This window comes from Tupaia chinensis, unplaced genomic scaffold (assembly GCF_000334495.1).
Source record: "Tupaia chinensis unplaced genomic scaffold, TupChi_1.0 Scaffold000054_1, whole genome shotgun sequence".
In the NCBI taxonomy this organism is placed as follows: domain Eukaryota; kingdom Metazoa; phylum Chordata; class Mammalia; order Scandentia; family Tupaiidae; genus Tupaia; species Tupaia belangeri.
Window position 1 is genome coordinate 11,014,740 of NW_006159512.1, and position 18,441 is coordinate 11,033,180.

General features: G+C 46.0%; 1 protein-coding gene across 1 annotated transcript in view; it reads left to right on the forward strand.

Moving 5' to 3' along the window:
• The window catches only part of CWH43 (cell wall biogenesis 43 C-terminal homolog), a 74,217-nt gene that overhangs the window by 33,188 nt on the left and 22,588 nt on the right, over positions 1–18,441 (forward strand). Inside the window, exons 9-12 of the mRNA XM_006141468.1 lie at positions 996–1,101; positions 2,050–2,185; positions 4,147–4,296; positions 10,128–10,272. Of these exons, the coding sequence (XP_006141530.1) occupies positions 996–1,101; positions 2,050–2,185; positions 4,147–4,296; positions 10,128–10,272 (537 nt within the window). The remainder of the gene's footprint in view (positions 1–995; positions 1,102–2,049; positions 2,186–4,146; positions 4,297–10,127; positions 10,273–18,441) is intronic.

The following is an 18,441-nucleotide window of genomic DNA, read 5'->3' on the forward strand; positions in this document are numbered from 1 at the left end:
TGTGCCCTATATAATTTGTAACTTGGGTTTTTACTTAAAATCATTTTTTTTTTGAAAGAGAATTTTGCTGTCGTGCATGTGTGCTTGCTGCAGAGACAGAGAGACAGAAAGTGAGAAATCACCTCCCAGGGAAGATGGCCATCTGCAGTCCCTTCTCCTCCATCCTCCTCTTGAGATTTTGCACACATATGCATGCGTACCCAGCATTAGTTTCAAGCCACCGGGTCTGGGACTTGAACCACAGTCAGGCACATGGGAGTTTAGCACCTTCACCACTACTCCACCTTCTGGCCCCTGTTTAAATCATTTTTGTGAGATTCATCCACTTGGAAATATGTAGCCCTAATTCACTTGCCAGGGCTGTGGAGTGTTCCATTATGTTTGTAATACCGTTTGTTTATTCAGACAGCTTTTTTTTTTTTTTTTTTAAGATAAGTTTTTCTTTAGGGCATTTTTTGGATAAGTTTTTGCTATAGGGCGCGTGCACTCGCCAGGAAGACAGAGAGAGACAGAGAGACAGAAAGTGAAAAATCACCCCCGCCCCCCCGGAGATGGCCATGCCGCAATCCCTTCTCCATTCTCCTCTTGGGATCTTGGGCACGCACACACACGCGCCCCGCGTGAGTTTAAGCCACTGGGTCTGAGACTCGAACCACGGTCGACTATGTGGGAGTCCAGCAACATAACCATTATACTAACTGCTGGTCCCAAGACACGTTGTTTTTAATCCTTTGCTATTATAAGCAATGCTTCTTATAAATACTGTTTTCAAACACTCTTAACTCCCAAGCTTAAGCTCAAGGATCACAGATTTATTAAGAGAATGCTATGTAGCAATGATATTTTTTGAATTTTAAAAATGGAATTAAATATGAGCAAATGTCTAAGGACATTCCTTTGTGGAAGCGCAGGTTTTGTGAGGGAGGCGGGGAAAGCAGGCTGCCCTGCTATTGCTCAGGCCATGGAGGGTCTCATTGAAACAATCCATCCCTCAGGCGCCAGCCACGGAGATTTCCGCTGCCATCTGGCCTTTCAGATTCGGGTATGACAATGAAGGCTGGTCTAGCCTAGAAAGGTCAGCTCAACTGCTCAACCAAACAGGTAAGTCCACTTGCTGGAGTTAGTCCCGGGTCTTGTGAAACTACTGTCGTCACTTTGATTTTCATCAAAATCATACGTCGTATGAGGAGGCCTTGCTGAGTCATACCCTAATCTGATAAAGGCTAAACTTCGCGGCCAGCCCCGTGGCCTAGTGGTTAAGGGTACTGGTTTGAAAAAAACAAGCCAGGTGTATGTGTGCGCCCCCAATCTCGACAGGACAGAGAAATGCAGAAGGGTTTGCAGTGTGGCCACACCCCACTGGGGAGGGCTCTCTCTCTTTCTCTCTGGTAAATACATGTGCCCTCTGGCAACTTAAATAGATAAATAATAAATAAAAAGGCCTTACTTTGGTGAGCAGCTATAGAAAAACCAGGCTTCTAACCACATCTGTCTAATGTGAGAGCAATTAATTCAATTGGTTCTGTTCTTTTTTAAAAAAAAATATTTAGAGGTTTTTTGCTATAGGGCGCGTGTGCTCATCAGAAAAACAGAGACAGAAAGCGAGAAATCACCCCCCGGGGGGATGGCCACGCTGCAATCCCTTCTCCTCCATTCTCCTCTCAGGATCTTGGGCACGCACGCACACATGTGCCCGGTGTGAGTGTAAGCCACTGGGTTTGAGACTCGAACCATGGTCGACTACATGGGAGTCCAGCGACATAGCCATCATGCCAACTGCTGGTCCCCCAAGAATATTTTGAAATTTTGAAGTTCTACTTTTATCCTTCCCAGTATTTCCTCCTGGTGTTCCATGTTTTAATTCCACTCTGAATATGGGAAAATTCCTTGATCGCTTCTATTCGAACCCCTCCCCTTCCCTTTAATGACTCAGTTGGAATCACTCTCTTTTGGGGCCCTGAGTGAAGACGACAGGGTCAGGTCTAGAATAAAGTTCTGCTCGCTGTCTGCACTGCTGTGATTAATGATGGTCCCCCCCCCTCCCCCTAGGTGCTGATTTTATAACCATTTTGGAGAGCGACGCGTCCAAGCCCTACATAGGGAACAACGACCTTACCATGTGGCTCGGGGAGAGGCTGAGTTTCTACACAGACTTCGGTCCCAGCACCAGGGACCACACCTGGGGGTGAGTGGATCTGAACACAGTCTGAAAGGCCAGGCAGCGGGGTCACAGGGGAGAGCCGAGATTCCTGTCTGCGCGCTGCGAGTGCCCGGTGAGGACGGGGGACGGGGCAGGTGCTGAAGGCATGCATGTTCCCTGGTTTCTAGCGCGGCTTCCCTGTCGCTGGCCGCTCCCTGCTCTCCATCATCATAAACCGCTCAGGGCAGGGCTGAGGTCACAGTGCCCAGCGTGTCTGCCCTGGGTCTGTCCTCACAGAACGGACATTTCAGTGTGAAGAGAAAGGAAATAAACTTGAACACAAAGAAAGAACTAAGCAAATCAGGAGACCGAAAAGCGCTGTGTAGGAAACAAGCTTGGGGCCAGCAGTACCCTGGTGGCTAAGGCACCATATCCCACATGGCCCACTGCACGGTTCGAGTCCTGGACCCAGTAGCTTCAAAAACATGCCAGGCATGTGTGTATACGTGCCCAAAATTCCGAGAGGAGAATGGAGAAGGGATTGCAGCATGGTCATCCTCCCAGGAGTGATTTCCCACTTTCTCTGGCAACTGCACGTTTCCTACAGTGAAATTTGAAAGAAAGAGCGAGCTCCCTAGAGAGTGGCGTGTGGGCGGGGGCCCTGGGCAGTGCCGCTGTAGGCGTGAGGTCCCGATGAGAACCTGGGACCAGCTCAGGCGAGCTGAGGGAACCTCTGGGAAGTCTCGAGGTGGACCTGGGGTGCGGGGGAAAGGGGAAGGGGAGGCTGTGGGGAATGAAGGCAGGAGTGGAGCTGGATTCCAGGGCCCATTCGCCCATGTGAGGGGGGGTCCCCGGGAGACTGTAAACAGAGGACTGGTCTGATTCGATTTATAGTTTACAAGGTCATACCAACCATTCTGGGAAGAACAGATTTTCATGTTTAATTTTGTTTTTTAATTTTTGCCAGAGAGAAACAGAGATAGAAAGGCAGGGAAGTGAGAAAGCTCCCTCAGGGGGCACCGTCATGCTGCAGTCCCTCCTCCCTCTCTCCTTCCTTCTGGGTTTTCAGCACGCACACACCCAGCATGTCTTTCAAACCACTGGGTCCAGGACCCTAACCGTGCAGTTGGCCATATGGGATCTAGCTGCCTTAACCACCAGGCCATCAGAGACACTTGTTAAAAACTTCTTTTTATTTTATTCATGATAAAGAATGTGTATGCATGTGTGGGGGACAGGGACAGGAGACACCCCTAACAGGGTGTCCTCACATTGAGACCCCCATTCTGCAGTCCTCCAGCTCTTCCGGAGCTTGGCTCCCACGGACATATCCAGCGTGTTTTCAGATGGAGCCGGGGATCAGACCTGGGCCCGCCGTGTGGCTGCCAGCCTTGCAGTCCAGAACACGGGGCTGGGCTTACTGGACGCTTTTCACTCCCAGCTTCCGAAACCGTGACTTCACGTCCTTGTTGGCATGACTGTAGGCCCCACATGTGTGCTGACTGATACTGGAACTGTTCATGCAACTGGGTTGCCGGGGTAACGGCGCAGTCCAGGAGACTGCATGTCCCCGCTGCTGCCTGTTGCGTGTGTCCACAGCGCTTCTTGAGGCGGCGTTGGTGGTGCTGTGCGTGGTGACACAGGCACGTGCTGACTGGCAGGGACGCAGCGAGCTGACGGCAGGGCCATGGATGTCTGCCGCCTCGGTGCTCTCGGTGCCAGGCACGCCGTGGGACACATCGCTTTCCCTCTGTCTCTCCCTTATTCATGATAGAGAGAAGCCCCCTGTGAGAGAGAGAGCGACAGTCTGGTCACCCTGCGGTCGTCTTCCCTCGTCCTCCAATGCATGGGGGTCTTAGGTACCTGTGCCCAGGTCAGCCTGTGGCTTCCAGCCCTGCAGGCAGCACCCCAGCCGCCGTTCCATCAGGCTAGCCAGGCGAGCCCTCGCAAATGCACCCACATAGTCCCGGCTGCGCGAAGATGACGCGTGTTTCTGACCCGCACAGGATTATGGCTCTGTCAAGGTACCCGATCGTGAAGTCGGAGCACCACCTTCTCCCGTCGCCAGAGGGCGAGATCGCACCAGCCATCACAATGACGGTTGATGTCTCGGGCCGACCGGTCGACTTCGTGGTGACACACTTTGGGAATTATGAGTGCGTTCTTTGGGTTAGCTAACATTACAAAAATGCCAACAGGACATGCTGGTAACATATTACTCTGATTTCTATGAAATAACATTTCTTACTTCTTGTTTTGTCTGCTAAAGTATTATATATATTTTTTTCCGTGTTGGTTTTTAAAATCACCTTAGTGCGACAGGCAGACCCTGGTGATGGGTTGGTGATAGCCACCTTGGCCCTCAGTCACTGAGCTGTACAGTATGGGTCTGGCAGGGCCACGCTGGGCCTGTAATGTTTAATCTTCAGATAAAGAAGCCAAGAGCTCAGTGACTTATCCCGCCCGTCCCAGCTGGAAGGAGGTAGCCCAGCCTCGGCGTGAGCAGTGCTCAGAGACGCACGTAAGCCAGACCCAGACGCCAATGCCCTCTCCCCATAGGATCCCTGCTGAGATGGGGTCAGAGGCTACTGAACACGATTCCCTGCCCCACTCAGGGGGACATGTGGGCTCGCTAGAGAGAGACAGAGACAGAGAGAGAGAAAGTGAGAAAGTACCCATGGGGGGCGGGCGGCCATGCTGCAATCTTTTCTCCTCCCTTCTTTTGTCTTTTAGAATTATTTATTTAATTTTGTTTATTCATTCATTTATTTTAATTTGGCCAGAGAGAGACACAGAGAGGAGAGATAGAGAAAGTGAGAAAGCAGGAAAACAAGCCACCAGGTCTGGGACTTGAACCGTGGTCGGCCATGTAGGAGTGTACAGTGCTTTAACCACCACACCACTTGCTGGTCCCTCTTTCTCTTTTATTTATGAGAGCCACACCACTTGCTGGTCCCTCTTTCTCTTTTCTTTATGAGAGAAGTGTTTTTTTTTTTTTTTCTCTAGGGTGAGTGTGCTCACTAGAGAGACAGAAAGAAAAGAAAGTGAGAATTCACTCCCCGGGGTGGATGGCCAAACTGCAGTCCTTTCTTCCCTATTCTCCTCTTGGGATTTTGGGCATACATGTGCCCAGCATGAGTTTTAAGCTGCTGGGTCTGGGACTTGAACCACAGTTGGCCACGTGGGAGTCCAGTGCCTTAGCCACCATGCTACCTGCTGGCCTCACCCTCCATTCTCTTCTCGGGATTCTGGGCACACACGCACACACACCACAACTACTGTAAGTCTGGGACTCGAACTGCAGTCGGCCATGTGGCTAGCCCCTTAACCACCACGCCAATACTTGCCGCCTCCCCGCTCAGGTTCTTACCGATAGCTGATAGGTAGGCAGAGGGACCTGCAGATGGTCAAAACATAGGCCTCCTTGGCTCTGAGACCTGAGTGCCGTGTGGACTTGCTGAGCCCGCCCCCAGCGGTTCGTGAAACTGACTCCCCAGCAGGGTAGGACCAGCCCATCAACTCCCCCTGGAAAGAACAGGAGAGAAACACCCTGTCTTCAGACTGGCAAAGACAACAGTTCTTCCCAACCTAATTCATTATAAAAGTCCTCCAGAAAAGTAAAGGCAGGGGAGAAAGGCCAGTGATGCTCCTAAGAAAGTCCCTGGCCAGGGAAGCGTGAAGAATGGGGGTGAGATGTGTCCCCTCAGCATGACACTCGCATGTGGCCGAGTGCTGGCGAAGTCGTGAGTAGCGCTAACGTGTCGTGAACGCAGTCAGGAGTGCACACCTGCTTCTCCAACATACCAGAACGTCGCCGCTGATACACGGACGGAGAGCTCTGCGCTGTAACCGGGGCTGGGCTCAGGGATCGCACAAGGGGCCCTGACCTCTCCAGTGACCTGCGGAGCATTAGCGAAACACCGCTGCACTGTCTGACCCGCAGGACGGCTGCACCTCCGTCCTTGTTTCCGGTCACCTGCTTTCTCTTACAGCACGATGTGGACTATTTCCTGAAATAAGTCAGACATAAGTAGTATGAGCAGATCATCCAGTGTGATTAGGAGACCTTTGCTAGTCTGCTCTTGCTTGCTCCTTAAAAATTAGTAGGAGGGGGCACCGGCAGGTAATGCAGCGGTTAAGGTGCTGGACTCCCACATGGCCGACCTCGGTTCAAGTCCCGGACTAGGCAGCTTGTTTTCTCCCTTTCCCTTTCTCTATCTCTCTTGGTCAAATTTAAAATAATAATAATAACAAATAAAATAAATGTTTTTTAAAAAAGAAACAAACTAGGAGGAGGTTAGACAGAGAGATGGTCTACAACTCTTTAAAAAGAACCTTTGAAGAAATGTGTTCTGTCTCTCCCAGGAATTTCCCCGTAGCAAGGGCAGGCAGTCACGTCATTCCCCTGCCCTTGCATTGCACTTGGACTGGGTTTAAAAAATGGGTACTGTCATGTTTAAAAGTTGCAAGGTTTCAATGAAGAAACAGTTGGCTCCACTCCTTGGCTTTGCTTTGATTTCCTCCTTAATTTCCTCTAACCTCTCCTGAAGTGTTAAAAAGGGACTTGAAAGAGACGAGAAGGTGAAAGGGCAGCCTGGGAACGGGCTTAGAAAGAGGCGGGAGGGGCTGCCTTTCCCGGATTACTAACCCCCACGCGCTCACGCGCTCCAGCACCGAGAGCACCGCAGGCTTGGCTTGCTGTCGTCCTCATTTGGTTTAAGAACGTGACAGAAACAACAGCAGTGACAGGAATAGCGAACACTCAGGGGAGGGCTGGAACTCCAGGGAGGGAGGCCGTGTGGGTTAGTGGTGGACAGTGTGGGGTTCCAGAACCTGGAATCAGATAAGCAGGTCTGAATTCTAATTCAGCCACTAACTGTCTCTTTCATCAACTTATTTAGCTTCCCTGAACCTTAGTCTCCTGCTCTGTAAGTCAGGGCAACAATCTTATCTGTTCCCTAGAGTTCTTACGAGAATTTAATGAGATATAGGATCTCCTGAAAGTGCCTGAATGTAATAACTGCTTTTTTTTTTTGGAGAGAGTTTGGGTATAGGGCACATGTGCTTGCCGGAGAGACAGAGACAGGAAGTGAGAAATCACTCCCAAGGGGGGATGGCCATACCACAATCCCTTCTCCATTCTCCTCTTGGGATTTTGGACACACATGCATGTGCCCCCAGCATGAGTTTTAAGCCACCGGGTCCAGGACTCAAACTGCAGTTGGTTACGTGGGAGTCCAGTGACATAACCATAAAGCCATCTGCTGGTCCCAGTGCTTTTTTCCAATAATGGTGATTATTATTATTTTTTGTTTGAGAGATTTTTGCTGTAGGGCATATATGCTCGCTGGGGAGACAGACAGAAAGTGAGACCTCACACCCCAGGGGAGACATCCATGCTACAATCTCTTCTCCTCTTGGGACTTTGGGCACGCACATATGTGCCCAGCGTGAGCCTCAAGCCACTGGGTCCAGGACTCGAATTCCATTAGCGATATGGGAGTCTAGCACCTCAACCATCATGCCACCTGCTGGCCTCAATATTGGTCATTATTAAACCACAGCAGACAACACTTACAGTAGATAGGCTGGGCGGCTTAAGAAAATTTCATGCCTTCACCATGAATCAAGCTTCTGTCATGGCCCAGGCCCAGAGGAGGCATCGTCTGTGCCCCTGGGCCACCACGTGCCCGTCCCCAGAAGCACCGTGAGCTCCATCGCCTCCCAGCAAGTGACTTCGGACAGTGAACACCTTGACGGACTCCAGGGGCCAGCAGTACCTGTTTTTGTTTGCCTTCTGTGATTATAATACTAGATGTAAAAATTCCTGCCATAGTGAATATTTAGAAATGGCCTTTTCCAATGATTAGGGCAAATGTGAAATCCTGTTAGGAAGGAATGACAGATACTTGTGCATGTTATGTGTTGATTTGACAAGATTTTTAAAAATTCCTGACTTGGCAAATATCTCTTTACAACCAATACACAGGAAATCACAGCATTTCTTTGAAGTCATTTAAATAAGCACCATTAAAAAATGGATATAATTTCAGGTAACTAACTGAGTCACTGGTTAATCCCCACTGTTTTTCTTTCTTTTCTTTTTTGGAGAGGTTTTTTGCTATAGGGCGCGTGCGTTCGCCAGAGAGACAGAGAGAGACAGAGAGACAAAAAGAGAGAAATCACCCCCGGGGGGATGGCCACGCTGCAGTCTCTTCTCCTCCATTCTCCTCTCGGGATCTTGGGCACACACGCACATGCGCCAGGCATGAGTTTAAGCCACTGGGTCCGGGACTCGAACAGTAGTCGACTACATGGGAGTCCAGTGACATAGCCATTATGCTAACTGCTGGTCCCCCCACTGTTTTTCTTTAAATCTGGGCCGAGCATCATGTAGAAAGAGGGTCATCATTGTGGGTCCCGATGCTTCCACGAGCTTAGCGAGAGCTCCTTGTCTTCCAAGTTAACCTCTGTGACTGTAACAGTGGTTAGGGTCTTCCTGGGGCCCAGGTGTCCCAATCTGACCTCCTCTTGCTAATGTAGCAGCACCCACTCTGGGGGTGGTGGTGGGGGGAGAAACCAGCTCCAGGGATCCAGAGCCTCCACCCACGGAGCCTGGGTGGTCTTCACCAAGGCAGCAGCACCGTTAATGCGTGCTTGGAGGGTGGGCGTTCTCTTAGTGGGGACATCCCCTTCACCAGGATCTTCTCAGCCCAGGCCAGCAGTTTCTGGTCTGTACTTGTGGGCCCGCTTATGCAGCTGAGTAGCTGTCTGGAGGTCCAGGGACTGGTGAGCTGGTGGACAGTAGGAGGCACTTTCAGCAGCTTGAGGAGGTCGGCCCTTCCTTGAGGAGGTCAGCCTTTCCTTGGGGAGGTCAGCCCTTCCTTGGGGAGCTCATCCCTTCCTTGGGGAGGTCAGTCCTTCCTTGGGGAGGTCAGTCCTTCCTTGGGGAGGTCAGCCTTTCCTTGGGGAGGTCAGCCCTTCCTTGGGGAGCTCAGCCCTTCCTTGGGGAGGTCTGTCCTTCCTTGGGGAGGTCAGCCTTTCCTTGGGGAGGTCTGTCCTTCCTTGGGGAGGTCAGCCTTTCCTTGGGGAGGTCAGTCCTTCCTTGGGGAGGTCAGCCTTTCGGAGGTCGGTCCTTCCTTGGGGAGGTCAGCCGTTCCTTGGGGAGGTCAGCCCTTCCTTGGGGAGGTCAGCCCTTCCTTGGGGAGGTCAGTCCTTCCTTGGGGAGGTCTGTCCTTCCTTGGGGAGGTCAGCCTTTCCTTGGGGAGGTCTGTCCTTCCTTGGGGAGGTCTGTCCTTCCTTGGGAAGGTTAGTCTTTCCTTGTGGAGGTCAACACTTCCTGTGGAGGTCATCCCTTTCCTGGGTATGTAAACTCTTTTTGGGGAGGTCTGTCCTTTCTTATGGAGGTCAACTCTTTCTTTTGGAGGTCAGCCCTTCCTTGTGGAGGTTAACCTGCTGGTGCTATAGCTACATGTAGCCACATGGTCATTTGAGAAAGTGATTAAGGTCCCTTTGGGGCTGGATGTCCTGTCCAGTGCCAAAAATTGCAGGTATTTTCCAACAGGGAATGTACTCCCTTCTTGGCCTGCTGCTCTTCACAACAGCGGGGGCCGGAGCTACCTGCTCCTCTTAGTCTTCTTTCCCTTTACCATCTTGGGCAGCTAGAGAGAGAAAGCTTTCTGAAAAGTTGAAAAAATACCATACTTAGAATAGACGTTTAAATCAACTTGACTCCAAGTGATTTGCTGAGAAAAATCACGTTCTTAGTCCACGGTGTGTCAGCCCTCCCAGTGGGCGCTCTGGGTCTCTGTTCTGTCCGTTGTGTAACACTGAACCCTTTGCCCAAGCAGGAATTACTCTGGGTTTCTGTGTCTGCATACTTTTTGAAGATATTCTTTGAGAACTTAGATACCTACGAGCTTTTAAAAGTTGTTTGCGAATATAATAAAGAGGCACGTTTTTGCCTTTTTTTTTTTTTTTTTTCAAGAGATGACCTTGACAGGAAACTGCAGGCTATTGCTGTCTCAGAACTACTGAAAAGTCGCTCGAATCAGGTGATATTTCTGGGATATATCACTTCAGCACCTGGCTCCAGAGACTACCTACAGCTCACTGAACACGGCGACATGAAGGTAACACAAGTTTTCTAATTTTTTTAAAGTAAAATGCTGCTTTTTCTTTCATGTGGTAAACAAACCCCAGCCCAACCACTTATTGAGGTTGTTGGAAAACTCATGACATATGTTCTTACACGTTTTCTATGTAAAACTGCATCATGACTTCTTTTGACAACCCAATCATTTGTATTCTGATCATCTTCTGCTGTAGAGAAGATCACTCCAAAGCTTGCTGGCCCCATGACAGCAGTTGCGCGTTTGCTCACTGATCTGTGATCTGGGCAGGTGAGGAGTGCTCGTGTCTGCTCTGTGAAGGGCCAGCAGGAGGCTCAGCTGAGGAGTGGATGGTCTACTTGTAGGTGACTCCCAGGTGGCAAGTTGGCACTTCGGGCTTGAAACTCTGGTTCTTCTCCCTGGGCTACTTGGGCTTCCTCCCTGCATGGTGTCTGGGTCCCAAACGTGAGTGTCCCAAGAGGACCGGGAAGAACCTGTCCTGCTCTGTATGACTTAGCCTAGTAAGTACACAGTGTCACTTCTGCTGTCATCACGAGTGTGACCACATTCAACGGCAGGAAACAGAAACCTACCTCTTGATGACAGGGGTATAGAAGTTAGAAGAATACCATATGGAATGTGCGTCCATGTTCAGAAAATGCACCCTGCTACAGTAAGAAAGTTAACTGTGATGTCAAAGGTCAAAGACAAAATGAAATGTCACACAGACAGAATGACTGATCAGACACTGAATTAGCTTTGCCTTTCCAGGTCTGAGCCACTTGACTTCGCTGGTGTACCCGGATACAACAATGGCACACAAACTAGGTCCTCAGGACACTGATTCATACACTAGAATACCGAATGTAATCATTCATAGTGTGGGATAGAGTTGCTATCTTTAGTTAAGCCTGGTGTAGATGTTTTGGTCCTTTTCATTTGGTTTTTGATTTCCTGTTCTGAAATAATACCTGCATAGAAAACAACTTATCCATCTTACGTTGGTGTTGCTATTCTAAGTCTTCTTAGAGTGTAACGTTTTTTACTGAGTGCTTGGAGAAACAGGTAGGAGAGAGAATGGGATGATGCGGGTATTCTGCAGGTAACATGAAACACAAGTGACAGTGGCTTAAACAAGATAGGAGTGCATGTTATTTATTTATTTATTTATTTAAGTTTGCTATAGGGCATTTGCACTCACCGGAGAGATGGAGAGAGTGAGAAATCACCTGCCAGAGGGGATGGCCACGCTATGATTCCCTCTCCTCTATTCTCTTGGGATTTGGGGCACTCATGCACATGTGCCCGGCATGTTTTTCAAACTAAGAGGTCCAGGACTTGAACCATGCAGTTTGCCATGTGGGATCCAGCACCTTAACCACATCACTGACTGGCCTTGAAGTGTATTTCTTTGTGTAAATATCAGGGCAGGCAAATCGTCACTGGGCAGCACTCCATGTGCCTGGAGTCTGTGCTCCTCTATCTCGTGGTTCCATTTCCAAGTCGGTCCCATGGTCCAAGAGTGTGGGGGCATTATCTCTGGAAGCATGATTCAGGAATTGACCTCTAACACAGCTGCTTGCATTTCATTGGCTGGAATTCGGACATGCGACACAGAGATGTGGCGTTTAGTCTCAGTGGCTGTATACCCAGCTAAAAGTACTACAGGTGCACGAAGGGCAGGGCAGACACCGAGATGGTTCAGTCTCTGCATTTGTGGAGAAGGCAGGAAGTAGGTTCCTGATGTTCGACTCCAGTCAGAGGGCTTATGATGAGACTTTTTAAAATCTTCATGATCTGTCATTTGGTTTTTAGTTACCTTAAGTCGTATGATGGCATAATTGACAAATCTATGCTGATGGTATACCTCCTCTACTTTAACCCTTCTAATAAATTGGCAAAAGCACCATTGCCAATCACACATACACAGTAGTTCTTCAGTTTCTCTGTGGTTTTGAACAGTTGCTTAACAACCCTGAACTAGCACTTAGTCTGACTTACATAATAGAATTCAAAGGTAAATTTTAACATGCTACTAAATCTTGTCACACTGACTTTCAAAAGTGTCCGACCTTACAAATCATTTATAAAATGTGTAAAGTGTTGCATATTCTTTATTAGATAGTATACATAAACCACACTAAAATGTCTTTCAATAAGTAAAAGGCAGTGTTTTGGATACAGAGAATTCTAATTGGTAGGTTATGACCAAATATATAAAGTAGACATTACTACCTTATCTTTAGCCTTTGCTTTCACAGGTTAATGAACACCAATTAAAACACAGGTAAGGGACCAGCAGTTGGCATAATGGCTATGTCACTGAACTCCCATGTAGTTGACTGCAGTTTGAGTCCCGGACCCGGTGCCTTAAGCTCACTCCGGGTACGTGTGCATGTGTGTCCAAGATCCCGAGAGGAGAATGGAGGAGAAGGGATTGCGATGTGGCCATCCTCCTTGGGGGGTGATTTCTCGCTTTCTGTCTCTTTGTCTTTCTGGCGAGTGTACATGCCCTATAGCAAAAACCTCTCCAAAAAACAAAACAAAACAAAAAACCACAGGTGAGTCTTCTTAGCTTTGAGAAGTGAGGGGATTTCCACAGCATTTATATATTCACATAACCAGTTACATATAAGCCTAAATAAAACCAATCTCCAGAAGGCTTTTGAGATGGCATTCACCGTCCTTGTAGAAAGATGAGCATCACTAATGAATTAGCAATTATATCTTTAGGAAGGACAAATAGTGATAGCACCTACTGAACTGAAATTACTATCAAAATTGAAAAAAAAAAACACAACAATATTCATTTAACCACAAACCAGTCTTACTTAAATCAGAATTGTCCAACAAGAATATCTTGAAAGCCATTCATGATCTGAGTTCTGGTGGAAGAGATCAATTAAAATATGGTACAGATGAAAAAGATGAGACATTTCTGTTTTGTCGTAAATAAGGCAGTGGTCACCTATTACTCATTAGTAGCTTCTTTAAGATAAGCTACTGAATGGAAGAATAAAATTAAATAAATAACTCTTTTTTTAAAAAAAGATAAGCTATCAACTCTGCTCTTTCAGACTTCTTTTTAATGCCAGAAAGGATTATTTTTGTCCCAGGGATGTCCTTCTTGGGATTCTCCAAATCCTCCCTCAGTGCATCCCCTCCCCAGGTGTGCCTTTGTTCTTGTTGGCATCTGTGTGAGAGAATCCAGGGGCCTGACTTGTCTTCCACCCAAATAGACCCTGGAGATTTGGGCCAGTCTTGTGCTCGCCTCCCTTCTCCACTGTGTGGCACTGGGCACACTTCTGAACAAAAATCTTCTTGCCTTTCTCAACATCACCCATTTTTAATTTTCTCTTTTGTGGCTCGAGAATATAGAGCTCCCGCTCCGAAGCTGGAGGTCCAGCTCTCTAAATCCAAGGACACGCTGGTCTGCACCTACGTACCGGTGTTGATGCAACCAACTCCTATGATGTGACTTTTATCATCGTAGAGATAAATAAGGAAGAAAATAAACATTGCAAAGAAGAAAATGATGAGTTTAGCTTTGGGCAGAGGTGTCACTGAGACAGTAATGGACAAGTCCAGTAGAAGGTAGATACTTGGACCTGAAATTCAGAGAGATGACCAGAGCTAAAGCTATGTACTGTCTGGTGGTTGTTGAAACGGTGGAAGTGGGTGATATTCCTTACAGAGTTATAGAAGAGCAAAGAGAGGGTTAAAGACCAGGTGGTATGGTGGTTAAGGCACTGGATCCCACATGGCTGACCATGATCCCAGTCCTCAACCTGCAGCTTGAAAAATCACACCAGGCACGTGTGTGTATGTGCGTGTGCCTAAAATCCTAGAGGAGAATGGAGAAAGGATTGAGGTGTGGCCATCCCCCTGTGGGGGAGTGATTTGTCACTGTCTTTCTCCCTGTCTCTTTGTCTCTCTCTAGTGTGTGTATGCACCCTATAGCAAAAACCTAAAGAGAGAGAGAGAGAACACCCATTGAGTGTGGATGGGGCACGAGGAGGCAGATTATGTCAGAATGAGAGTGAGACAATAGTGTATAATAGCAGAGGCTGCTTTCATTATCGCCGTGCAACAAACCACTTAGAAACCTGGTGGCATGGGAGATTTGCTATAGGGTGCAGGTGAGTCCACACCTGGGGCCTAGGAGTAATTTGGAACTTTTGGTCCACCAGCCTGTGGGCTATACTTGTGCAGCGCACAGCCTGATCCTCTTCGCCAAGTTCTATCTCCTTAGCTTGCTACCACTTCATCAAGAGCTGAATGTTTGGTGAAGGAGCCAAGCACCTGCAGTGACCCCTAGCTGCTCTGACCCGGGAGACACAGCCTTCCAATAGGAACACACCTAGGAACTAAGGGCAAAATTTCCTCTTCCAATACTACAGAATCTACTCCAATAAATACAAAAAAGTGAATACTGCATCAGATGACCCAAAACCAGCACAGATCATGAAGAAATGTGAGGAAACAAGGGGGTAACTCTTCCCCAGGTGAGTGCAGTAGCCCCTCGTCAACAGTGGACAGCACAGAGGAATGCACAGAAATGTCAGAAAAAGAATCCTGAATATTTATAGTGACAAAACTCAGTGAGATGCAAGAGAAAACAGATAATCAGTTTCAGGAAATGAGAAAATCACTTCAGTACATGAAAGAAGAGTTTCATAACGAAATAGACACCCTAAAAAAGAATCGAACAGAACTTCTGGAAATGAGAAATATAATACAAGAAATTAAAATCTCCTTAGAAACCATTAACACCAGATTGGACCATGCAGAAGAAAGAATTTCTGATCTTGTAGACAAAGTCTCCAACCTAGACCAAATCACCAAAAAGAATGGGGGAAAAAAAAAAAAGAGAACAACATACAGGAAATTTTGCATACTGAAATGCCCAAATATCCGAATAATGGGTATTCCCCATCTTCTAGATGAGGACTCTCCTAAAGGCTTGGAAAACGTCTTCCATAAAATACTATTTAAAAAATTTCCAAACAGAGAGAAATTCAGACCCAAGGATAAAAAGGACCCCAAATAGAATCAACACAAAAAGGTCCTGCCCCTGCCACATCATAACTAGATTGTTAAAAATTAAAGACAAAGACAATACTCTAAAATGGCAAGGGAGAAACGTCAAGTTTCTTATAAAGGTTATCCCATTAGGCTAACGTCACATGTCTGAAACAATATAGGCAAGGAAAGAATGGGAAGATGTATTCAAAACATTAAAAGAAGAACAATTTCAACCAAGAATACTATATCCAGCAAGATATCCTTCAAATGGGAAGAACAAATGAAAGTATTTTCTTTCGTTTTTTTTTGTTTTCTGTTTTTTTGTTTTTTTAAGAAGTTTTTGCTATAGGGCACGTGCGCTTGCCAGACAGACAGAGACAGAGAGACAGAAAGTGAGAAATCACCCCCCAGGGGGGATGGCCATGCCACAATCCCTTCTCCTTTATTCTCCTCTCTGGATCTTGGGCACGCACGCACACGCACCTGGTGTGAGTTTTAAGCCACCGGGTCCGGGACGTGAACTGCGGTCGACTACGTGGGAATCCAGCGACATAGCCATTACACTAACTGCTGGTCCCAATAAAAGTATTTTCAGATAAACAAAAATGGAAAGAATTCAGCAATACTAGACCAGCTCTATAGGAAGTACTGAGGGGAGTGTTGTATCAGAATAACTAAAGAGAGACAAAACAGAAACAGAACAAAAAAACAACTGAGAAAATGGCTAACAAAACAACAGGGATAAATCTGCAAATATCAATAATGTTGAGTGTTAACGGATTAAATTCTCCCATTAAAAAATACAGACTGGCTGAATGGATAAAAGAAAAATAAAAAATAAGTAAATAAAAAACCAGAAGTCATCTACATGCTGCTTACAAGAAACATACCTCACTGATAAGGACATAGGCAGAAAGGGAGAGGCTGGAAAAGGATATTCCATGCAAATGGAAACCAAAATAAGACCAGAATTGCAATACTGGTATCAGACAAAATAGACTTCAAGGTTAAAGATGTAAGAAGAGAAAGATAATGTCGTTATATTGTCCTAAAAGGACTTGTTCACCAAGAAGATAGAACACTTGTAAATATCTATGCACCAGACATGGGGGCACCTCAATACATCGAAGAGAGAATGTTAGATCTCAAGGGAGAGATAGACAGCAACACAATTAATTGTAGAGGATTTCAACACCCCGCTGTGTCCTCTGGACAGATCATCAATACAAAAGATAACAACGAGATACAAGATCTAAACAATATCATACATGAAATCGACATGACAGGCATCTACAGAGTATTGCACCCAACTACCACAAAATGGACATTTTTCTCACCCCCACATGGAACATTTTTGAAGATTTACTACGTGATGGGGCACAAAACAAACCTTTCCAAATTCAAATGTATGGAGACTATATTCAGCATATATTTTTTTGAAGAATCTAATTATTTTTCACATTATTTATTTATTTATTTTTGTATATACTTTCAATCATATTGTTTGGCTCACAATGAGACCATTTTGACCATGATGAAACCAAACAAAATCAACTACAAAAAGAGCCCTCGAAAATTCCAACACATGGAAACTAAACAACCTACTCCTGAATGACTTTACAACTGTAGAAGAAATTACTGGGGCCAGCAGTTGGTGTGGTGGTTAAGGGTGCTGGATTTCCACATGGCTGACCGTGGTTCATGTCCTGGACCTAGCAGCTTGCTTTCCCACTTTCCTTCTCTCTCTCTCTTTGGTTATGTGAAAATAATAATAAAGTGATAAATGAAAAAAAATAATTAAAAAAAGAAATGACTGAAATCAAAAGGTCCATAGAAGCCAATGATAACAAACAAACAAGTGTTTATAACCTGTGGGACAACAAAAGCAGTTGTAAGAGGGAAGTTCATAGCAATTAGTGCCCATAGGAAAACAGCAGAAAGGTGGCAAATAGACAACCTCACGACACAACTCAGGGAACTGTAAAAAACAACACAAAAAAAAAAATCAAAAAAATTCTAAGAGAAAGGAAATAATAAAGATTCAAGCAGAAATAAATGAAATAGAGAATAAAATGACTATACAGAAAATAAATGAAACCAAAAACCATGAGCTAGATTCATTAGTAACAGAGAAAGTGAAACCAAAAACCATGAGCTAGATTCATTAGGAACAGAGAAAGGAACCAGATAAATTGAATCAGCAAGGAAACAGGCATTATTACAACAGATGTAACGGGAATCCAAACTATCCTCAGGGGGTACCATGAGCGACTCTATGCCAACAAACAAGAAACCTAGATGAGATGGACAAATTTCTGGATACATTAAACTTACCAACATTGAACCAGGAAGAAGTAGACACTTTGAATGGATCCATAACAAGCAATGAGATTGAATCAGTAATAGATAGTCTCTCGGCAAGGAAGAACCCAGGTCTTGATGACTTTGCTTCTTAATTTTACAAACCTTTTAAAGAACTAACCCCAGTTCTCTTTAATCTACTTCTAAAATTTCAAAAGGAAGGAACCTTCCTGAATTCATTCTATGAAGCCTCCATCATCTTAATTCCAAAACCAGACAAGGACATGACAGAAAAGAAAAGTTCAAGCCCATATCCCTGATGAAAACAGATGCAAAAATTCTCAGCAAGATACTAGCAAATCGTATTCAGCAACACATTAAAAAGGTTATACACCACGACCAAGCAGGCTTTATTCCAGGGTTGCAAGGGCGGTTCATCATACACATGACAATAAATGTAACACATCACATTAACAAAAGGAAATCATATATATAAAAACCATACAATCATATCAATCGATGCAGGAAAAACATTCAATAGAATACAACATCTCTTCATGATTAAGACTCAGCAAAATCGACATAGAAGGGACATTGCAACACATAAAAGCCATCTATGACAAACCCATACCGAACATCATACCAAATGAGGAAAGCTGCAAGCTTTTCTACTAAAAGCTGGAACAAGGCAAGGCTGTCCACTTTCCCCACTCCTTTTTAACATAGTACTGGAAGTTCTAGCCAACGCAATTAGACAAGAAAGTCAAATAAAAGGCATCCAAACAGGAAAAGAAGTAAAATGATCTCTATTTGCAGATAATATGATGCTATACATAGAAAATCCAAAAGAATCCACAAAAAAAC